General features: G+C 40.1%; 1 protein-coding gene across 1 annotated transcript in view; it reads left to right on the plus strand.

Annotated features, from left to right (window-relative positions):
• Window positions 1–22,324, plus strand: part of myo15aa (myosin XVAa) — a 169,160-nt gene that overhangs the window by 136,092 nt on the left and 10,744 nt on the right. Inside the window, 4 exon segments of the mRNA XM_072915931.1 lie at window positions 2,887–3,047; window positions 10,484–10,617; window positions 20,096–20,229; window positions 20,308–20,441. Coding sequence (XP_072772032.1) covers window positions 2,887–3,047; window positions 10,484–10,617; window positions 20,096–20,229; window positions 20,308–20,441 — 563 coding nt within the window.

The following is a 22,324-nucleotide window of genomic DNA, read 5'->3' on the forward strand; positions in this document are numbered from 1 at the left end:
CGGCTTCAAACTAACACAGGGGAGAGATTGAACCCTTCCAAATAAAAGTTATCGAAATAATTTTTCTAACTGCTCCGGTTTTGATTTTATGAGACTTCAAAGAACCGCTGCGCTGATGCTGCTGCGCTGCTGTTTTCTCAAGATGGCTGCTTAAAAGCAGGAAGCACCAGCGTGCCCACACAATGCAGACAAGGTAGGTACACTAGACAAAAGTATTGGGACACTTCGGACTAAAAGTAGACAAAAGTATTGGGACACTTATGACTACCACTGGACAAAAGTATTGGGACATTTAGGCCGAAAACTGGACAAAAGTATTGGGATACTTGGGACTAAAACTTGACAAAAGTATTGGGACACTTGGGACTAAAACTTGACAAAAGTATTGGGACACTTAGGACTAGCACCTGCCAAATACGCGGGCCCAACCAATGCTGCTTGCAGCTTTAATTATTATTATTTTTACAACATGTTACTGTAAGTAGAAATACAGTAGCTCTGTTTCATTTTATTTTGGCAACTCAGCTGCCAGTTGTTTACCATAATAAAATGTGGTACCATCAGAGGTGGGTAATAACGCGCTACATTTACTCTGTTACATCTACTTGAGTAACTTTTGGGATAAATTGTACTTCTAAGAGTAGTTTTAATGCAACATACTTTAAACAAATTTGTATCATCAGCAAAAATTATTTTATGAAAAGTTTCGGAGGAGTTTACAAAATCATTTATGTATAGGATAAAAAGGAGAGGCCCCAAGATGGATCCCTGGGGAACCCCGTAATTTATGGTCATACAGGGTGAATTGTGATCATTGACGCATACACATTGCTGCCTTCCGTATAGGTAAGAGCGGAACCAATCGAGAGGTACCCCTCTGACACCATAGTGATATAGCTTATACAATAAGATCTCAAAGTCTATTGTGTCAAAGGCCTTGGATAGATCCAAAAAAAAATAAAAAATAAAAATGCCAATACCGCATTTTCCTTCTTCAATACAGTCATTGACCTTTTCCAAAAGGTCGAGTGGTGCTTTTTTTACGAAAACCATATTGGGAGGGGACAAGGATATAGATGTACAATAAAACTCCTCATAGGAAGTTGCCATTTCTTATAACTTTGTGACATGATACAAGGCACATTAATGAACATATCAAATAGAAAAGTGACAGATTGTAGCCAAAGGCTGATTTCCATTAGCATCTCATTGCAAAGAAACAAGCCCGGGGCTCCCACTAATTCAGCGTTATAGTGAGTTGTGTTTTTCATGCACTTAATTTTGCTGTATTTATCTGGCACGAGCATAGGTGGGTAGTAGCGCGCTACATTTACTCCGTTACATCTACTTGAGTAACATTTTGGATAAATTGTACTTCTAAGAGTAGTTTTAATGCAACATACTTTTACTTTTACTTGAGTATATTTATAGAGAAGAAACGCTACTTTTACTCCGCTACTTTTACTCCGCTACTTTTATCTACATTCAGCTCGCTACTCGCTACTAATTTTTATCGATCTGTTAATGCACGCTTTGTTTGTTTTGGTCTGTCAGACAGACCTTCATAGTGCCTGCGTTTCAACAAATACAGTCACTGGTGACGTTCACTCCGTTCCACCAATCAGATGCAGTCACTGGTGACGTTGGACCAATCAAACAGAGCCAGGGGTCACATGACCTGACTTAAACAAGTTGAAAAACTTATTGGGGTGTTACCATTTAGTGGTCAATTGTACGGAATATGTACTGTACTGTGCAATCTACTAATAAAAGTTCCAATCAATCAATCAAAAGTGTGAAGGAAAAAAGATCATTTTTTATTTCAACCGTACATCCCGTCAAAAGCCTAAAGACTGACTGTACAGTTCCTGTCTTCACAATAAAAGTGCCGCTCCATCGCGCCTGCGCTTTCAAAATAAGAGTCTCCGAAAGCCAGCGCAAACAAGCTAGCAAGCTACGGAGTTTGCCGCCAATGTATTTCTTGTAAAGTGTATAAAAACGAATATGGAAGCTGGACAAATAAGATGCCAAAAACCAACCACTTTCATGTGGTATTAGACAGAAAGGAGGAACTTTTTTCTCCTCCATTTGAAAACGTGGACGCTATCAGCACTACTGTCTGATTACAATCAATGCAAGTCATCAGAATCAGGTAATACACCAACTTATATTCTTGTCTTCATGAAATAAAGGAATCTATATGTGTTAAACATGCATGTATATTCATTAAAACACCTTTAACATGTAAACAAAAACGGCAAGATAAATAAATATAAATTATATACTGTATATATCAATGTATGTGTATATATATATATATATATATATATATATATATATATATATATATATATATATATATATATATATATATATATATATGTATATACATATATATATGTGTATATATGTATGTGTATATATATATATATATATATATACATATATATATGTGTATATACATATATATATGTGTATATACATATATATATATGTGTATATATGTATGTATGTATATATATATATATATATATATATATATATATATATTATATATATATATATATATGATATGTGTGTGTATGTTACTCATCAGTTACTCAGTACTTGAGTAGTTTTTTCACAACATACTTTTTACTTTTACTCAAGTAAATATTTGGGTGACTACTCCTTACTTTTACTTGAGTAATAAATCTCTAAAGTAACAGTACTCTTACTTGAGTACAATTTCTGGCTACTCTACCCACCTCTGGGCACGAGTGGAAAGCCGATCCCTGAAAATAATGCCTACATTAAACTGGTCCGTGGCGCAAAAAAGGTTGGGGACCACTGAAGAAGAAGACATTGTTTGTTCATTAAATGCTAAAGTGTGTGTTTTTTTTTTAGGTCAGAATGTTCGTCCCCTAAACAAGAGAGAGTACATTCTGGATGTTACTACGGAAGCAGAACCAGTAGATGCCAACTACAGTCTTTGGTTCAGAAGAGTCATATGGAGTCTGGCTTTGAAACTGGATAATGAACTCTATGTTACCATGCATTACAACCAGGTAAATATACTGCTCAAAAAGGTTATATTGTGTCTTCTTATTCATATACTCTTTCAAATGTTCTTGTAATCAGACAATATTTTCGGTATATTTAGATGGAATCTTTACCTGACATGTTACGACTGTCATCTGCAGTCTTCTTCAAAAGGGTCACCTGACCACTGTGACGTTCTTATAGGCGTGGTAGACTGCAGGAACAACAAGTAAAACATTTTTTTTTGATCAAAAAAGCGGGAACAACAAGTAAAACATAAGGAAAAGAGAACAAAGAAGAAACTCAAAGAAAAACCTGAAATAAAGAACAAAGAGGTCATAATCTTACCATACATTAGGGGAGTAACTGAACCAATACAAAGAACACAAAATAAACACAACAGTTAAACCTCACACAAAAACAAGACATCCAAAAGACAAAATAGAACAAGACAAGAAATGCAATGTCATCGACGAAATCTCGTGTAAATCATGCAAAAAATCATACATCAGAGAAACAGGGAGGACATTCAACTAAGGCTGCAGCTAGCGATTATTTTTCTATCGATTAATCTATAGATTATTTTTTTCGATTAATCGGTTAATCTATAGATTATTTTTTTTCGATTAATCTATAGATTATTTTTCCTTTTACCGATTATTTTTTTTATTTAAAATGAAGATGAAAAAATAAATGTTGGCCAGTTTTTTCAAAAGGCATGGCTTTTATTTACAAAAAAAAAAGTATGGCCACTCAGTCAACATTGACAACAACATGACAAAATATTCTGTAACAATGTAAACATTTAAAACTTTTAACATTTAACAAAATTAAAAGTAGCTTATTTGCTTTTTAATGTGCAAATATAAAAGTAAACATCCAGTGCAAATCTTAATATTCTGCAATAGTATAAGCATTTCTAAAGTAAAAGTATTGCTTATTTTGCTTTAAAATGTGCAAAAATAAAGATAAGCATCCAATACAAAAAAGTGCAAAACGAAATATTCTGTAACAGTGTAAACATTTCAACAAAAGTAAAAGTATTGCTTATTTTGCTTAATAACACAACAATGATAGTATGATTAAAGTGAAAGTTAATTGTTGGTTTGTACATAGTATATGTAACTGTTAATGTTGTAAAAGGTATTTGCACAACTAATTAACGTTAGCGTTAAAGAGGAGCGCGTCTTTGTAAACACTGAACAGGCACGCCAAACGCGCCTCTCAGAGAGAAACAGTGTTTTAGTTTATGAATTTACAACGCAGATACAAATGACACATTCATGTTTTTGTGTAATGATGACAACGTATACTCACGCGGACGATTGACTAGTTGATGGTGATGGCAAGAACGCTGTCGGGTGTTTTCTTTTCAAATGTTCCTTCATAGCCGTTGTGCTGCTATGATAGGCCATTTCCGCTCGACACAGTATGCATACAACAACTGTCAAGTGTTTTGCTTTTTTCGCTGTGCTTATCCCACACTTGAAGGGATGTACCAATGCTGAATGTGGCTTCTGGATTTCACTCAAAAGACCAGACCGTAGTTACTTTTTCCTTTTATTTTCCTTTAGTTTGCAACAGTTTTTCCAACGAAGAAACAGCTTCTTTTTTCTTCTTTAGTCTTTTTAGCAGTCTTTAGCAGTGTTAATAGACTTTAGTTTCTTTAGCTGTCATTAGCTGTCTTTAGTAGCCTTTAGTAGCCTTTAGCTTCTTTAGTAGGTGAAAAACCTTTAAGGACAAAACACCACAAGATTAACATGCTGTAAAAAATCAATCAATTATCAATCCCATAATTTACAATTATTAATTAGGCTATCAAACTCTTAACCATTAAACAAGTGCAAGAAAATGGACACATCTTTTCCCTTTAAGTTAAAACAGATTTTAAATAAATTGTCTCAACATAAATGCACCAAGATACATATAAAATACATTTAAACCCAGAAACACAATAGATAAATGCAACAGAAAACCCAATATGCAAATACATAAATACCTAACCAATTAACCACCTATTTAGATACATATTTAAAATCCATATTCAATATAAATATATTATTAATTTATCAGTGAAACACTCAATCTTAAACGCTGTCTACTGGAAGAAAAATGCCCCTTTTTCTACGCCCTCACCAGCAGCCAATGATCCAACACAGTTAAATCCAACACTTTAAATTGAGCGACTTCACCCTCCTGATGAAGAAAACTGCTCCAACATTTATCAAACTAAGCAAAGAATATCAACACTAAACAACAGTTACATAACACACTGTGTGTATTTAGCCTCCAGACTAAGCACGCTACATGCACACAACCCCCCCCCCCCCCCCCCCCCCCCCCCCCCAATCTCACCAGCGCAACAGGTGCGCCACACCCACAAAGAGAAATATTAAATCTTACATACTTTTGGCACAACTCTGGGTTATCTGTAATGAACTAAACATTTTTCCACTCTGCGCTGGCGTCTTTTGTACTCCTTGATTTGACACAGCGGTCTAATTACCGGGCTCGCGCACCAGCAGATGAGACGGGAGCGCACCGCGTTATACCTGCGCGTGAACGTAAACTGATCGGCTCTGATTTTATAAACCGACTGGCCGAAATAATGCCGAATTATATACATTTCCTGGGGTTGCCTAGGTGAATAGGGATGCGGATGTGCTCTAAGATAAAATATAATTTTATTAAGTGGGGTTTGGCTGGTTGCTAAGCAGCCACGGTTGCGAGCTCGCGCGTCAGCTGACGAGACAGCTGTTCACCGCTACAACATTATTAGGCTGTTTATTGAAATACTCCCACACTTTTGACGACTTTTGGCGTGCTTTTTTTCCCTCGCTCGCACCGCTCGCATCATCTGCTTTGCGCTCCGCCATGACGGCAGTGTGACGTAAATATGCGACGCGTCGAAGCATAAAAACGGCGTCGACGTATTTACGTAACCGATGACGTTGACTACGTCGACGCGTCGTTTCAGCCTTACATTCAACACAAGGAAGAAAGAACATCAAAAAGAATGCGAAAAAGAGACAACTGGAAGGTTTACAAGAAGCCTTAAACAAAAATCCGAACAGGAAATCTTAAGATCAACCATATCAGATCATTGCAAAATAAATAACCACATAATGGACCGGGACAACGGCAAAATCATCGGCACAGAAAGTAACACATTCAAACGATGGATTAAGGAGGCGATCGAACTAAGGAAGCGGCCCAAGGAAACCATCAATCGGGATTAGGGAGCATACCTGGGACTCCCTCTTCCATTAACCATCAAGCGGCGGGGGGGAGGGGAGCCAACCAGGTAGACTTGACCACGCCTATAAGAACAGCTGATAGGCGACACGTCACAGTGATCAGGTGACCCTTCTGAAGAAGACTGCAGATGCCAGTCGAAACATGTCAGGTAAAGATTCCATCTAAATCATGGGTGTCAAACTCTGGCCCGCGGGCCAAATTAACACTAGAGCTGGCCCGCCGATTATATACAGCGGCGGTGCCGCGGTAACACCGCATTCACCGCTAATTCTCATACTTGCCAACCTCCCGCGAGACTCCCAAATTTCAGTGCCCCTCCCGAAAATCGTCACATCCGCTTTTCATCCAGTCCAACGAGTGCTGGCCCAGTCACATAATATGTGCGGCTTCTGCACGCACACACAAGTGAATGCAAGGCATGCTTGATCAACAGCTATACAGGTTACAATGAGGGTGGCCGTATAAACAACTTTAACCCTGTTAGAAATATACGCCACACTGTGAACTCACACCAAACAAGAATGACAAACACATTTCGGGAGAACTTTTGCACCGTAACACAACATAAACACAACAGAACAAATACCCAGAATCCTTTGCAGCACTAACTCTTCCGGGACGCTGCAAGGTGTGTGTGTGTGTGTTCAAGAAAAGATGTCAGGTATCTGGCTTGGGCACAGCAGATTAGATCAGTGTGTTGCAAACTGAGCAGTTTTAGGTCCTGAATGGTTGGTTTATTCATTGTTATTTTATTTTCAAATGTATTAGCCTGTGGAAAAAGTTAATGTTGATATTTACCTCAGAATGCTGCAAATAGAAAAGAGGCACTCAGCTTTTATTTAAAAATTGTATTTGATATGCCACTGATATTTTTAAATTATTATTATTATTATTATTATTATTTGAAACTTGATTTTGCATGTCATTATTGTCAGGCATGGACGGAGTAAGGGACTCAGATGCAGAGAGGTGATTCCAAATAAAACTTTTATTTTGAAATACTCTTTAAGCCTCCAGAGCCTAGTAAATCCAATTACCGTATTTTCCGCACCATAAGGCGCCCTGGGTTATAAGCCGCGCCTTCAATGAACGGCATATTTCAAAACTTTGTCCACCTATAAGCCGCCCCGTGTTATAAGCCGCATCTAACTGTGCTAAAGGAATGTCAAAAAAACAGTCAAATAGGTCAGTCAAACTTTAATAATATATTAAAAACCAGCGTGATGTGGGCGCGCATGGAGTCGTATATCAACATGGACGGAGCTGCGTGAAAAAAGCCACCCGGCCTCTTCGCGTAAACTTACCTTAACCACTCGCTCATCTTTTCTTCATCCATCCCTTCGAGTTAGCTTTTATGATGACGCCGGCTGGAAAGGTCTCTTTTGGCAAGGTCTTCCTTTTGAATATCACCATGGGTGGAAGTTTCTGGCCATTAGCATGGCAAGCTAGAACCACAGTGAAGGATGACTTCTCATTCCCTGTGGTGCGAATATTCACCGTACGTGCTCCCGTTGTATCCACAGTGCGGTTCACAGGAATATCAAAAGTCAGTGGAACCTCGTCCATGTTGATAATGTTCTCTGGCCGGATCTTTTTTTCAGCTATCTTGTTTTTACAATATGCACGGAAAGTAGCCAGCTTTTCTTGAAAGTCTTTAGGCAGTTGCTGTGAAATAGTAGTCCGTGTGCGGATGGAGAGATTGCGTCTTTTCATGAACCGGATCCCTGTCGCTTAGTAGGAGCTATTTTGTGGTCTTTACAGATGTAAACACACAAAGGAAATGAAACGTACGGTAATATCCGCGCGCTTCTTCTTCTTCTACGCGGGCGGGTGGTTGCTTACAGTAGAAGAAGAAGCGCTTCCTGTTCTATGGGGGCGGGTGCTTACCTTGGCGGTTGCTTGCGTAGAAGAAGAAGCACTTCCTCTTCTACGGGGAAAAAAGATGGCGGCTGTTTACCGTAGTTGCGAGACCGAAACTTTATGAAAATGAATCTTAATATTAATCCATATATAAAGCGCACCGGGTTATAAGGCGCACTGTCAGCTTTTGAGAAAATTTGTGGTTTTTAGGTGCGCCTTATAGTGCGGAAAATACGGTACTATGAAATACAAAAATACTATCGACAAAATGTTCCAAAAGGGAAAAACCGAAAATCACTCCAAAAAAAGGAGGAATACAAAAATAAGGACGATATAATTAGCACCGTATCTGTTATCAAAAACTTTAACAAAAAACGCTCCAAACAGGAGGAAGAAAAAATAAAGACTATAAAACTTAACTACTCTAATCAATGTAAACAAAAAATCACTCAACAAACTTTGAGAAAAAAATCTTTAAGGAAAAATAATAACTCACCACTGCGGTAGAAAAAGGTAGGATAACAAAAGTCGCTCTGAGGGAGGAAAAAAGTCAATTCAAAATTACAGCGTGGGATATTCTGGGAGCAAGGACGTAGACGTGAGACAAGGCAAGGCATGGACATGAACAGGGACATGGAACGCAAGACAGGCACGAAAGCTCGAGACAATCTGGCACAGAACAAGGGGAGGCTTGGGCTTATAAAGAACATGAGGGTAATGGGAAACAGGTGGAAACAATCAGAGGTGGGTAGTAACGCGCTACATTTACTCCGTTACATCTACTTGAGTAACTTTTGGGATAAATTGTACTTCTAAGAGTAGTTTTAATGCAACATACTTTTACTTTTACTTGAGTATATTTATAGAGAAGGAACGCTACTTTTACTCCGCTACTTTTATCTACATTCAGCTTGCTACTCGCTGCTAATTTTTATCGATCTGTTAATGCACGCTTTGTTTGTTTTGGTCTGTCAGACAGACCTTCAAAGTGCCTGCCTTACTGGTGACGTTTCACTTCGTTCCACCAATCAGATGCAGTCACTGGTGACGTTGGACCAATCAAACAGAGCCAGGCGGTCACATGACCTGACTTAAACAAGTTGAAAAACTTATTGGGGTGTTACCATTTAGTGGTCAATTGTACGGAATATGTACTGTACTGTGCAATCTACTAATACAAGTTCCAATCAATCAATCAAAAGTGTGAAGGAAAAAAGATACTTTTTTTATTTCAACCGTACATCCCGTCAAAAGCCTAAAGACTGACCGCACATGAGGACGTTCCTGTCTTCACAATAAAAGTGCCGCTCCGGCGCTTTCAAAATAAGAGTCTCCGAAAGCCAGCGCAAACAAGCTAGCAAGCTACGGAGTTTGCCGCCAATGTATTTCTTGTAAAGTGTATAAAAACGAATATGGAAGCTGGACAAATAAGATGCCAAAAACCCACCACTTTCATGTGGTATTAGACAGAAAGGAGGAGCTTTTCTTCTCCTCCATTTGAAAACGTGGACGTTATCAGCACTACTGTCTGATTACAATCAACGCAAGTCATCAGAATCAGGTAATACACCAACTTATATTCTTGTCTTCATGAAAGAAAGGAATCTATATGTGTTAAACATGCATGTATATTCATTAAAACATCTTTAACATGTAAACAAAAACAGCAAAATAAATAAATATAAATTATATACTGTATATATCAATGTATATATATATATGTGTGTGTGTGTGTGTATGTTACTCATCAGTTACTCAGTACTTGAGTAGTTTTTTCACAACATACTTTTTACTTGAGTAATAAATCTCTAAAGTAACAGTACTCTTACTTGAGTACAATTTCTGGCTACTCTACCCACCTCTGGAAACAATCAAGGGTCAGGAATGACGTCAGACTGGTGACACAAGAGGAAGGGCCCGTGATCTGAAACAAGAGGAGTTGCTTTTCAAAATAAAACATGTAGATCACAAGACAGAAAAAAACCAAGACAAGACTTCCCTCACCGCGGTGTGACAACTATAAAGTTATATAAGCCTTGCTTGTTCAATATTCAATGCAAAACTGGTTTGGGTCCCTATTAAAAGGCTAATTTGTTCAACCTTGGCCCGCGGCTTTGTTCAGTTTTACTTTTTGGCCCACTCTGCATTTGAGTTTGACACCCCTGATCTAAATATACCGAAAATATTGTCTGATTACAAGACAATTTGAAAGAGTATAGGTAAATATGCTGTACATTTTTGGTTCAGGTGAGGCGTCAATTTGCAGGCTATAACTCAATATATAGATTTGTTCTGCTCCCAGAGCAGGTGATAAATACCAGTGTTGCTGTGTGTCTGGTGGCAGGTGTTGCCAGATTACCTGAAGGCCTTGCTAAGTGTGGTTCCCCAGGCAAAGGCCAGTGAACAACATCTGCAGCAGATTGCCAGACTCGCCGCCCTACAGCACCGTGCCAAAGACACCACCTATCTGCCCACCATGTAAATATACCACATTGTGCTAGCAATGCAACATCTTATACAGACCTTGTTTGGCAGGACAACAACTATGCTGATATAAGAGCTACTGTGTACAGAAAAAATACAATATACCGTATTTTTCGGGCTATAAGTCGCAGTTTTTTTCATAGTTTGGCCGGGGGTGCGACTTATACTCAGGAGCGACTTATGTGTGAAATGATGAACACATTAGCGTAAAATATCAAATAATATTCCATCCATCCATCCATCTTCTTCCGCTTATCCGAGGTCGGGTCGCGGGGGCAGCAGCTTAAGCAGGGAAGCCCAGACTTCCCTCTCCCCAGCCACTTCGTCCAGCTCTTCCTGTGGGACCCCGAGGCGTTCCCAGGCCAGCCGGGAGACATAGTCTTCCCAACGTGTCCTGGGTCTTCCCCGCGGCCTCCTACCGGTGGGACGTGCGTTCGGGTGGCATCCTGACCAGATGCCCGAACCACCTCATCTGGCTCCTCTCGATGTGGAGGAGCAGCGGCTTTACTTTGAGCTCCCCCCGAATGACAGAGCTTCTCACCCTATCTCTAAGGGAGAGACCCGCCACCCGGCGGAGGAAACTCATTTCGGCCGCTTGTACCCGTGATCTTGTCCTTTCGGTCATAACCCAAAGCTCATGACCATAGGTGAGGATGGGAACGTAGATCGACCGGTAAATTGAGAGCTTTGCCTTCCGGCTCAGCTCCTTCTTCACCACAACGGATCGATACAGCGTCCGCATTACTGAAGACGCCGCACCGATCCGCCTGTCGATCTCACGATCCACTCTTCCCCCACTCGTGAATAAGACTCCGAGGTACTTGAACTCCTCCACTTGGGGCAAGATCTCCTCCCCAACCCGGAGATGGCACTCCACCCTTTTCCGGGCGAGAACCATGGACTCGGACTTGGAGGTGCTGATTCTCATCCCAGTCGCTTCACACTCGGCTGCGAACCGATCCAGTGAGAGCTGAAGATCCTGGCCAGATGAAGCCATCAGGACCACATCATCTGCAAAAAGCAGAGACCTAATCCTGCAGCCACCAAACCAGATCCCCTCAACGCCTTGACTGCGCCTAGAAATTCTGTCCATAAAAGTTATGAACAGAATCAGTGACAAAGGGCAGCCTTGGCGGAGTCCAACCCTCACTGGAAACGTGTCCGACTTACTGCCGGCAATGCGGACCAAGCTCTGGCACTGATCATACAGGGAGCGGACTGCCACAATCAGACAGTCCGATACCCCATACTCTCTGAGCACACCCCACAGGACTTCCCGAGGGACACGGTCGAATGCTTTCTCCAAGTCCACAAAACACATGTAGACTGGTTGGGCAAACTCCCATGCACCCTCAAGGACCCTGCCGAGAGTATAGAGCTGGTCCACAGTTCCACGACCAGGACGAAAACCACACTGTTCCTCCTGAATCCGAGGTTGGACTATCCGGCGTAGCCTCCTCTCCAGTACACCTGAATAGACCTTACCGGGAAGGCTGAGGAGTGTGATCCCACGATAGTTAGAACACACCCTCCGGTTCCCCTTCTTAAAGAGAGGAACCACCACCCCGGTCTGCCAATCCAGAGGTACCGCCCCCGATGTCCACGCGATAATATTATTGATCTCATTCACGTAAGAGACTAGACGTATAAGATTTCATGGGATTTAGCGATTAGGAGTGACAGATTGTTTGGTAAATGTATAGCATGTTCTATATGTTATAGTTATTTGAATGACTCTTACCATAATATGTTACGTTAACATACCAGTTGGTTATTTATGCCTCGTATAACGTACACCAGGGGTGCTCATTACGTCGATCGCGAGCTACCAGTCGATCTCGGAGGGTGTGTCAGTCGATCGCCAGCCAGGTATTAAAAAAATAGTCCTAACAATGAGCGATCATAAATCTTCACTATGACGTCACTTTCGTCACTTGATTGACATTCACGGCACCCGAGGGTCTTCTGAGATGACGCTGGCTGCTGCCAGCTCATTAAAATTACCGACTGGAAGGCGAGAAACACTTTATTTCAACAGACTCTGGCGCCGTACCTGTCGTCAAAACTCCAAAGACCGACTGCACAGTTGCGCTAACAAAATAAGAGTCTCAGAAAGCTGGCGTGCACAAGCTAGCAAGCTACGGAGTTTGCCGACAATGTATTTCTTGTAAAGTGTATACAAAGGAGTACGGAAGCTGGATAAATAAAATGCCAAAAACCAACCACTTTCATGTGGTATTGGACAGAAAGGAGGACTTTTTTTCTCCTCCATTCGAAAATGCGGACGTTATCAGCACCACTGTCTGATTCCAATCAATGCAAGTCATCAGAATCAGGTAATACACCAACTTATATTCTTGTCTTCATGAAAGAAAGGAATCTATATGTGTTAAACATGCTTGTATTATCTCTAAACACTTTTGACTTATTAACAATATTAACTATATGTGTTAAACATGCTTGTATTATCTTTAAACACCTTTAACTTATTAACAATATTAACTATATGTGTTAAACATGCTTGTATTATCTTTAAACACCTTTAACTTATTACCAATATTAACTATATGTGTTAAACATGCTTGTATTATCTTTAAACACCTTTAACTTATTAACAATATTAACTATATGTGTTAAACATGCTTGTATTATCTTTAAACACCTTTAACTTATTAACAATATTAACTATATGTGTTAAACATGCTTGTATTATCTTTAAACACCTTTAACTTATTACCAATATTAACTATATGTGTTAAACATGCTTGTATTATCTTTAAACACCTTTAACTTATTACCAATATTAACTATATGTGTTAAACATGCTTGTATTATCTTTAAACACCTTTAACTTGTTAACAATATTAACTATGTGTTAAACATTCTTGTATTATCATTAAACACCTTTAATTTAACAATATTAACTATATGTGTTAAACATGCTTGTATTATCATTAAACACCTTTAACTTGTTAACGAAACATATATTTCATAAATAAGTAAATATAAATGATATATATGAATGAGGTAGATCCCCACGACTTGATCAATTGAAAAGTAGCTCGCCTGCAGAAAAAGTGTGAGCACCCCTGACGTACACTTATTCAGCCTGTTGTTCACTATTCTTTATCTATTTTAAATTGCCTTTCAAATGTCTATTCTTGGTGTTGGCTTTTATCAAATACATTTCCCCAAAAAATGCGACTTATACTCCGAAAAATACGGTAACTAGAAGAGGCAATTCCTGAAGGAATTGCGTGTGAATGCTCCAATGCTGAAGTTGAAGTGAAATGCTGACAGAATGTAGTATGAATGTAAGAATAGTTTGTTGGAATGGTTTGAATTTCCAGGAAAACCAGAATTTGGAATTTTTTTGTTTAGAATTGTTGAAGTAGAGCACACAATTCCTGAACAGGCTGAATATAGAATGTAGTATGAATGTAAGAATAGTTTTATTGTTGGAATGGTTTGAATTTCCAGGAAAACCAGAATTTGGTTTAGAACTTTGGAAAGTGTTAGTTTGAATGTCCAGGATGAGTGGAATGTGTTAATGTTGGAATGGTTTGAATAGGTTGAAAAATGTGGGAATTTTTTCATCTTGGAAAAATGTCCCATTCATTTCAATGAGAACTTCCTGAAAATTTGGGAATTTTGGGAAAAGCAGGATTTTTTGAAAATGATTAGGAGCATTAATGTCCCAAATGAGCTGAATTGGTTGGTGTTAGCATTGTTTAAATCCGTCAAGAAATGTTGAGTAGTAAATGGTATTAGGGAATTTCGGGAAAATCTGGAATTTTTTTGAACATGGAAAAAAGGTAGTTTGAATTTCCAGAATGTGTTGAAGGTGGAATGGTTTGAATGGGTCGAAGAATGTGGGGATTGTGTAAGTTTGAAAAATGGCCAATTAATTTTGAATGGGGAAAATGCAAAAATAACAAGAAATTATGGGAAATCCGGGAATTTTTTTGTTTAGAATTGTTGAAGTAGAGCACACAATTCCTGAACAGGCTGAATATAGAATGTAGTATGAATGTAAGAATAGTTTTATTGTTGGAATGGTTTGAATTTCCAGGAAAACCAGAATTTGGTTTAGAACTTTGGAAAGTGTTAGTTTGAATGTCCAGGATGAGTGGAATGTGTTAATGTTGGAATGGTTTGAATAGGTTGAAAAATGTGGGAATTTTTTCATCTTGGAAAAATGTCCCATTCATTTCAATGAGAACTTCCTGAAAATTTGGGAATTTTGGGAAAAGCAGGATTTTTTGAAAATGATTAGGAGCATTAATGTCCCAAATGAGCTGAATTGGTTGGTGTTAGCATTGTTTAAATCCGTCAAGAAATGTTGAGTAGTAAATGGTTTTAGGGAATTCCGGGAAAATCTGGAATTTTTTTGAACATGGAAAAAAGGTAGTTTGAATTTCCAGAATGTGTTGAAGGTGGAATGGTTTGAATGGGTCGAAGAATGTGGGGATTGTGTAAGTTTGAAAAATGGCCAATTCATTTTGAATGGGGAAAATGCAAAAATAAAAATAAATTATGGGAAATCCGGGAATTTTTTTGTTTAGAATTGTTGAAGTAGAGCACACAATTCCTGAACAGGCTGAATATAGAATGTAGTATGGATGTAAGAATAGTTTTATTGTTGGAATGGTTTGAATTTCCAGGAAAACCAGAATTTGGTTTGGAACTTTGGAAAGTGTTAGTTTGAATGTCCAGGATGAGTGGAATGTGTTAATGTTGGAATGGTTTGAATAGGTTGAAAAATGTGGGAATTTTTTCATCTTGGAAAAATGTCCCATTCATTTCAATGAGAACTTCCTGAAAATTTGGGAATTTTGGGAAAAGCAGGATTTTTTGAAAATGATTAGGAGCATTAATGTCCCAAATGAGCTGAATTGGTTGGTGTTAGCATTGTTTAAATCCGTCAAGAAATGTTGAGTAGTAAATGGTTTTAGGGAATTCCGGGAAAATCTGGAATTTTTTTGAACATGGAAAAAAGGTAGTTTGAATTTCCAGAATGTGTTGAAGGTGGAATGGTTTGAATGGGTCGAAGAATGTGGGGATTGTGTAAGTTTGAAAAATGGCCAATTCATTTTGAATGGGGAAAATGCAAAAATAAAAATAAATTATGGGAAATCCGGGAATTTTTTTGTTTAGAATTGTTGAAGTAGAGCACACAATTCCTGAACAGGCTGAATATAGAATGTAGTATGGATGTAAGAATAGTTTTATTGTTGGAATGGTTTGAATTTCCAGGAAAACCAGAATTTGGTTTGGAACTTTGGAAAGTGTTAGTTTGAATGTCCAGGATGAGTGGAATGTGTTAATGTTGGAATGGTTTGAATAGGTTGAAAAATGTGGGAATTTTTTCATCTTGGAAAAATGTCCCATTCATTTCAATGAGAACTTCCTGGAAATTTGGGAATTTTGGGAAAAGCAGGATTTTTTGAAAATGATTAGGAGCATGGATGTCCCAAATGAGCTGAATTGGTTGGTGTTAGCATTGTTTAAATCTGTCAAGAAATGTTGAGTAGTAAATGGTTTTAGGAAATTCCGGGAAAATCTGGAATTTTTTTGAACATGGAAAAAAGGTAGTTTGAATTTCCAGAATGTGTTGAAGGTGGAATGGTTTGAATGGGTCGAAGAATGTGGGGATTGTGTAAGTTTGAAAAATGGCCAATTAATTTTGAATGGGGAAAATGCAAAAATAAAAATAAATTATGGGAAATCCGGGAATTTTTTTGTTTAGAATTGTTGAAGTAGAGCACACAATTCCTGAACAGGCTGAATATAGAATGTAGTATGAATGTAAGAATAGTTTTTGTTGGAATGGTTTGAATTTCCAGGAAAACCAGAATTTGGTTTGGAACTTTGGAAAGTGTTAGTTTGAATGTCCAGGATGAGTGGAATGTGTTAATGTTGGAATGGTTTGAATAGGTTGAAAAATGTGGGGATTGTGCATCTTGGAAAAATGTCCCATTCATTTCAATGGGAACTTCCTGGAAATTTAGGAATTTTGGGAAAAGCAGGATTTTTTGAAAATGATTAGGAGCATGAATGTCCCAAATGAGCTGAATTGGTTGGTGTTAGCATTGTTTAAATCCGTCAAGAAATGTTGAGTAGTAAATGGTTTTAGGGAATTTCGGGAAAATCTGGAATTTTTTTGAACATGGAAAAAAGGTAGATTGAATTTCCAGAATGTGTTGAAGGTGGAATGGTTCGAATGGGTCGAAGAATGTGGGGATTGTGTAAGTTTGAAAAATGGCCAATTAATTTTGAATGGGGAAAATGCAAAAATAAAAAGAAATTATGGGAAATCCGGGAATTTTTTTGTTTAGAATTGTTGAAGTAGAGCACACAATTCCTGAACAGGCTGAATATTTTCAAGTTGGAACGGGTTTGAATCAGATGAAAAATGTGGAAATTTTGGAACTTTGAAGAATGTCCCATTGATCTTAATAGGAATTTTTAAAAAAATAATGGAAAAGCGGGAATTTTCTTGAAAATGGTAAAAAACTTGAATGGTCAGAATGAGTTGAAATTGTTGGTGTTGACATTTTTAAAATCAGTTGAGAAATGTTGAAATAGTACCATGTGTAATTGAGAAATAGTATTACAAAATTCCTGGAATTTTGGGAAAACCGGGAATTTTTCCAGTTCAAAAAACAACTTAGTTTTTTGTCCTGATTAAGAGGAATGTTTTGACGATGGAACGGTTGAAATGCGTTGAAAAATGTGGAAGGAGTAGTCGCCAGAAAAAAGGCTGGAAATAGGGCTTTGGAAAACAAGGAATTCTGGAAAATTCTGTAATTTTTTTGAACTTGGAAAAAAGGAAGTTTGAATTTCCAGAATCATGGAATAGGTTGAAGGTGGAATGGTTTGAATTGGTTGAAAAAAATGTGGATATGGTCGAAGTTTGAAAAATGGCCATCCATCCATCTTCTTCCGCTTATAAAGTTAAAGTTAAAGTACCAATGATAGTCACACACACACTAGGTGTGGCGAAATTATTCTCTGCATTTGACCCATCACCCTTGATCACCCCCTGGGAGGTGAGGGGAGCAGTGGGCAGCAGCGGTGGCTGCGCCCGGGAATCATTTTGGTGATTTAACCCCCAATTCCAACCCTTGATGCTGAGTGCCAAGCAGGGAGGTAATGGGTCCCATTTTTATAGTCTTTGGTATGACTCGGCCGGGATTTGAACTCCCAACCTACCGATCTCAGGACGGACACTCTAACCACTAGGCCACTGAGTATCCGAGGTCGCAGGGGCCGCAGCCTAAGCAGGGAAGCCCAGACTTCCCTCTCCCCAGCCACTTCGTCCAGCTCTTCCTGTGGGACCCCGAGGCGTTCCCAGGCCAGCCGGGAGACATAGTCTTCCCAACGTGTCCTGGGTCTTCCCCGCGGCCTCCTACCGGTCGGACGTGCCCTAAACACCTCCCTAGGGAGGCGTTCGGGTGGCATCCTGACCAGATGCCCGAACCACCTCATCTGGCTCCTCTCCATGTGGAGGAGCAGCGGCTTTACTTTGAGCTCCCCCCGAATGGCAGAGCTTCTCACCCTATCCCTAAGGGAGAGCCCCGCCACCCGGCGGAGGAAACTCATTTCAGCCGCTTGTACCCGTGATCTTGTCCTTTCGGTCATAACCCAAAGCTCATGACCATAGGTGAGGATGGGAACGTAGATCGACCGGTAAATTGAGAGCTTTGCCTTCCGGCTCAGCTCCTTCTTCACCACAACGGATTGATACAACGTCCGCATTACTGAAGACGCCGCACCGATCCGCCTGTCAATCTCACGATCCACTCTTCCCTCACTCGTGAACAAGACTCCGAGGTACTTGAACTCTTCCACTTGGGGCAGGGTCTCCTCCCCAACCCGGAGATGGCACTCCACCCTTTTCCGGGCGAGAACCATGGACTCGGACTTGGAGGTGCTGATTCTCATCCCAGTCGCTTCACACTCGGCTGCGAACCGATCCAGTGAGAGCTGAAGATCCTAGCCAGATGAAGCCATCAGGACCACATCATCTGCAAAAAGCAGAGACCTAATCCTGCAGCCACCAAACCAGATCCCCTCAACGCCTTGACTGCGCCTAGAAATTCTGTCCATAAAAGTTATGAACAGAATGGGTGACAAAGGGCAGCCTTGGCGGAGTCCAACCCTCACTGGAAACGTGTCCGACTTACTGCCGGCAATGCGGACCAAGCTCTGGCACTGATCATACAGGGAGCGGACTGCCACAATCAGACAGTCCGATACCCCATACTCTCTGAGCACTCCCCACAGGACTTCCCGAGGGACACGGTCGAATGCCTTCTCCAAGTCCACAAAACACATGTAGACTGGTTGGGCAAACTCCCATGCACCCTCAAGGACCCTGCCGAGAGTATAGAGCTGGTCCACAGTTCCACGACCAGGACGAAAACCACACTGTTCCTCCTGAATCCGAGGTTCGACTATCCGGCGTAGCCTCCTCTCCAGTACACCTGAATAGACCTTACCGGGAAGGCTGAGGAGTGTGATCCCACGATAGTTAGAACACACCCTCCGGTTCCCTTTCTTAAAGAGAGGAACCACCACCCCGGTCTGCCAATCCAGTGGTACCGACCCCGATGTCCACGCGATGCTGCAGAGACTTGTTGACCAAGACAGCCCCACAGCATCCAGAGCCTTAAGGAACTCCGGGCGGATCTCATCCACCCCCGGGGCCTTGCCACCGAGGAGCTTTTTAACTACCTCAGCAACCTCAGCCCCAGAAATAGGAGAGCCCACCACAGACTCCCCAGGCACTGCTTCCTCATAGGAAGACGTGTTGGTGGGATTGAGGAGGTCTTGGAAGTATTCCCTCCACCGATCCACAACATCCGCAGTCGAGGTCAGCAGAACACCATCCTCACCATACACGGTGTTGATAGTGCACTGCTTCCCCTTCCTGAGGCGGCGGATGGTGGTCCAGAATTGCTTTGAAGCCGTCCGGAAGTCGTTTTCCATGGCCTCACCGAACTCCTCCCATGTCCGAGTTTTTGCCTCTGCGACCGCTGAAGCCGCACACCGCTTGGCCTGTCGCAGCGGACAGGTACCGGAAAAGTTGGAATTACGGGGAATTTGGGAATTTTTGGAATTTGTCAAGGGAAAGCCCGCGATTCCTGAATAGGCTAAACAGTTTGAAGTTGGAACGGTTTGAAGCGGGTGAAAAATGTGGAAGGTAGAGCGCTCCAAAATCTGGAGAAAAATAATAATAATAATAAGAACAAATAGATGAATTTTGGTGTAGAAAACCATGTGTGAATGCTTTGGAGCATTCACACAATGACAACAAAAAATATATGTGACAGTGTCCTTGTACTGGCTCTCGTACGTTGGAACCTTCTTCATTTGCTTCATGCATAATAATAAAAAATGCATATGCTTCTATAATATAGCTTGTGTGTGTGTGTGTGTGTGTGTGTGTGTGTGTGTGTTTGTTCAGACGTGAGTTGCAGGAGTGTGTCCCTCCACAGTTTTACAGCAAACAGAATCCTCAGCAGTGGCTCAATATGGCAACTCCACATATGCAACAGGTGCAGCCACTTAACCCACACCAGTCTCGAGCACAGTTCCTAGGTAAGACCTGCTGTCTTAATATTGATTTGTCACATGGAGCTTAAATCTGTATAGTAAGCCATTATCTGTTTCTCCAAGGTCTGGTCAGTGCTTTTCCCATGTTTGGATCCTCCTTCTTCTACATCCAGAGCTCCAGCTCAGCCTCCATCAAGGCCCCGTGCATCCTGGCGGTGAATCTTAATGGACTCCACTTTCTCAACAAAGACACTCACGTATGCCACAAACACACAACTACACAAAAGCAAGCAAAAAGTCCAGCCAGTGTGAAGAATCCACTGAAAAGAGTGCAGCTATTTTCTTGCATGGTCATTGGATCCTTGTGGAAAATATTGGTCAGAAATCCTTTAGATAGATAGATAGATGGATGGATGGATGGATGGATGGATACAAGTCGCTCCCAAGCTCTTTACGACACTTAAAGCTGAGTTAAAAAAACCACCAGAGACAGAATAGGTATTTTGTTGTATATTTTCAAAGCTTTGCAAATATACTTTTTTTTTAGACCAGTCCAGCATAGAACATTCTATCGTGCCGCCAAAAAATGGTCTCTCCTCCCCGATCCCAAAAAACTCTCTCTCTTCTCCCCTCTCTGTAGCCAAAATACATGCTAGTCATAACACATTCCAAAGCCTCAAGGTTAACACACACAGTTTACTTGCAGACAAAGCAGCAAGAGAAGAAATGGAAAACACGAGCTGTTTTCAAATATGACTATGAAATAAAAGAAGTACAACTTAAATTCGGATATATGTAAATATCTGCCTCCGACAATAGATAGATAGATAGTACTTTGATTCCTTCAGGAAAATTAAAATTCCAGCAGCAGTGTACATAATTGAAATCAAATTTAAAAAGTAAATAATGGTATAAATAAATAATAATTATTGTTTTGCATCCCCAGTCATCCTACTAACCCCCCTTCCTCCCAGAGAGGAGTTGTACAGTCTGATAAGAGATATTTAAATACGTGATTTAACAATAAAGTATGTTTAGATGTTAACAGTTATATTATTGTGTTAAGTAGTGATGGGCCAAACAATACTGAAGCATCGCTGCTCTATGAAGCACAAGAAGTGATACGGTTTCGCTTCTAACAAACATGTGACGGATACAGCTGTTATGTTGTTTAAATGTAAAGCGCCTGTGACGCTCATAATTGAGCTTGCTCCCAAGATGCAGAAAGCCGAAGAGACAACTTGCAGGTAAAAGGTATTTCATTGCTCAAATAAACAAAAAACTAAGGAAGGCTATGCAAAACTAAACCAAACTGATCAGGGTATAAACAAAACGGAATGCTGGAAAACAGCAAAAACTCACGGGTGAATAATGTGCAGCAGGAATAGCATCCACAATGTATCAACATACATGAGAAAGTCCTGACAAAGGCTCAACTTAAATAGCCGTAATTACAAAATGAAAACAGCAGAAAGCAGAAGAGACAACGTGCAGGTAAAAGGTATTTCATTGCTCAAATAAACAAAAAACAAAGAAAGGCTATGCAAAACTAAACTAAACTGATCAGGGTATAAACAAAACGAAATGCTGGAAAACAGCAAAAACTCACGGGTGAAAAATGTGCAGCAGGAGTAGCGTCGACAATGTATCAACATACATGAGAAAGTCCCGACAAAGGCTCGCAGCATTTTATAATAGTCCTAATTACAAAATGAAAACAGCTCCGAGGAGATGTTCAAGGGTGGGAGTAAAGCCGCTTGCAGGAACACACAAACAAAACAGGAAGAACCACCAAAATAAGAGCGCTAAACCGGAACTAAGACACGTAGGAAAACGCCAACAAAGTCAATACAAGGCATGATGTGATGTGACAGGTCATGACAGCGTCACTAGATGGCGGGTGACCGTTATAAAACACCAATACGTGCCAAATACCATATTTTTCGGAGTATAAGTCGCACCGGCCAAAAATGCATAATAAAGAAGGAAAAAAATATATAAGTCGCACTGGAGTATAAGTCGCATTTTTTGGGGAAATGTATTTGATAAAAGCCAACAGCAAGAATAGACATTTGAAAGGCAATTTAAAATAAATCAAGAATAGTGAACAACAGGCTGAATAAGTGTACGTTATATGAGG

The sequence above is a fragment of the Nerophis lumbriciformis genome, linkage group LG24, assembly GCF_033978685.3.
Source record: "Nerophis lumbriciformis linkage group LG24, RoL_Nlum_v2.1, whole genome shotgun sequence".
Lineage (NCBI taxonomy): Eukaryota > Metazoa > Chordata > Actinopteri > Syngnathiformes > Syngnathidae > Nerophis > Nerophis lumbriciformis.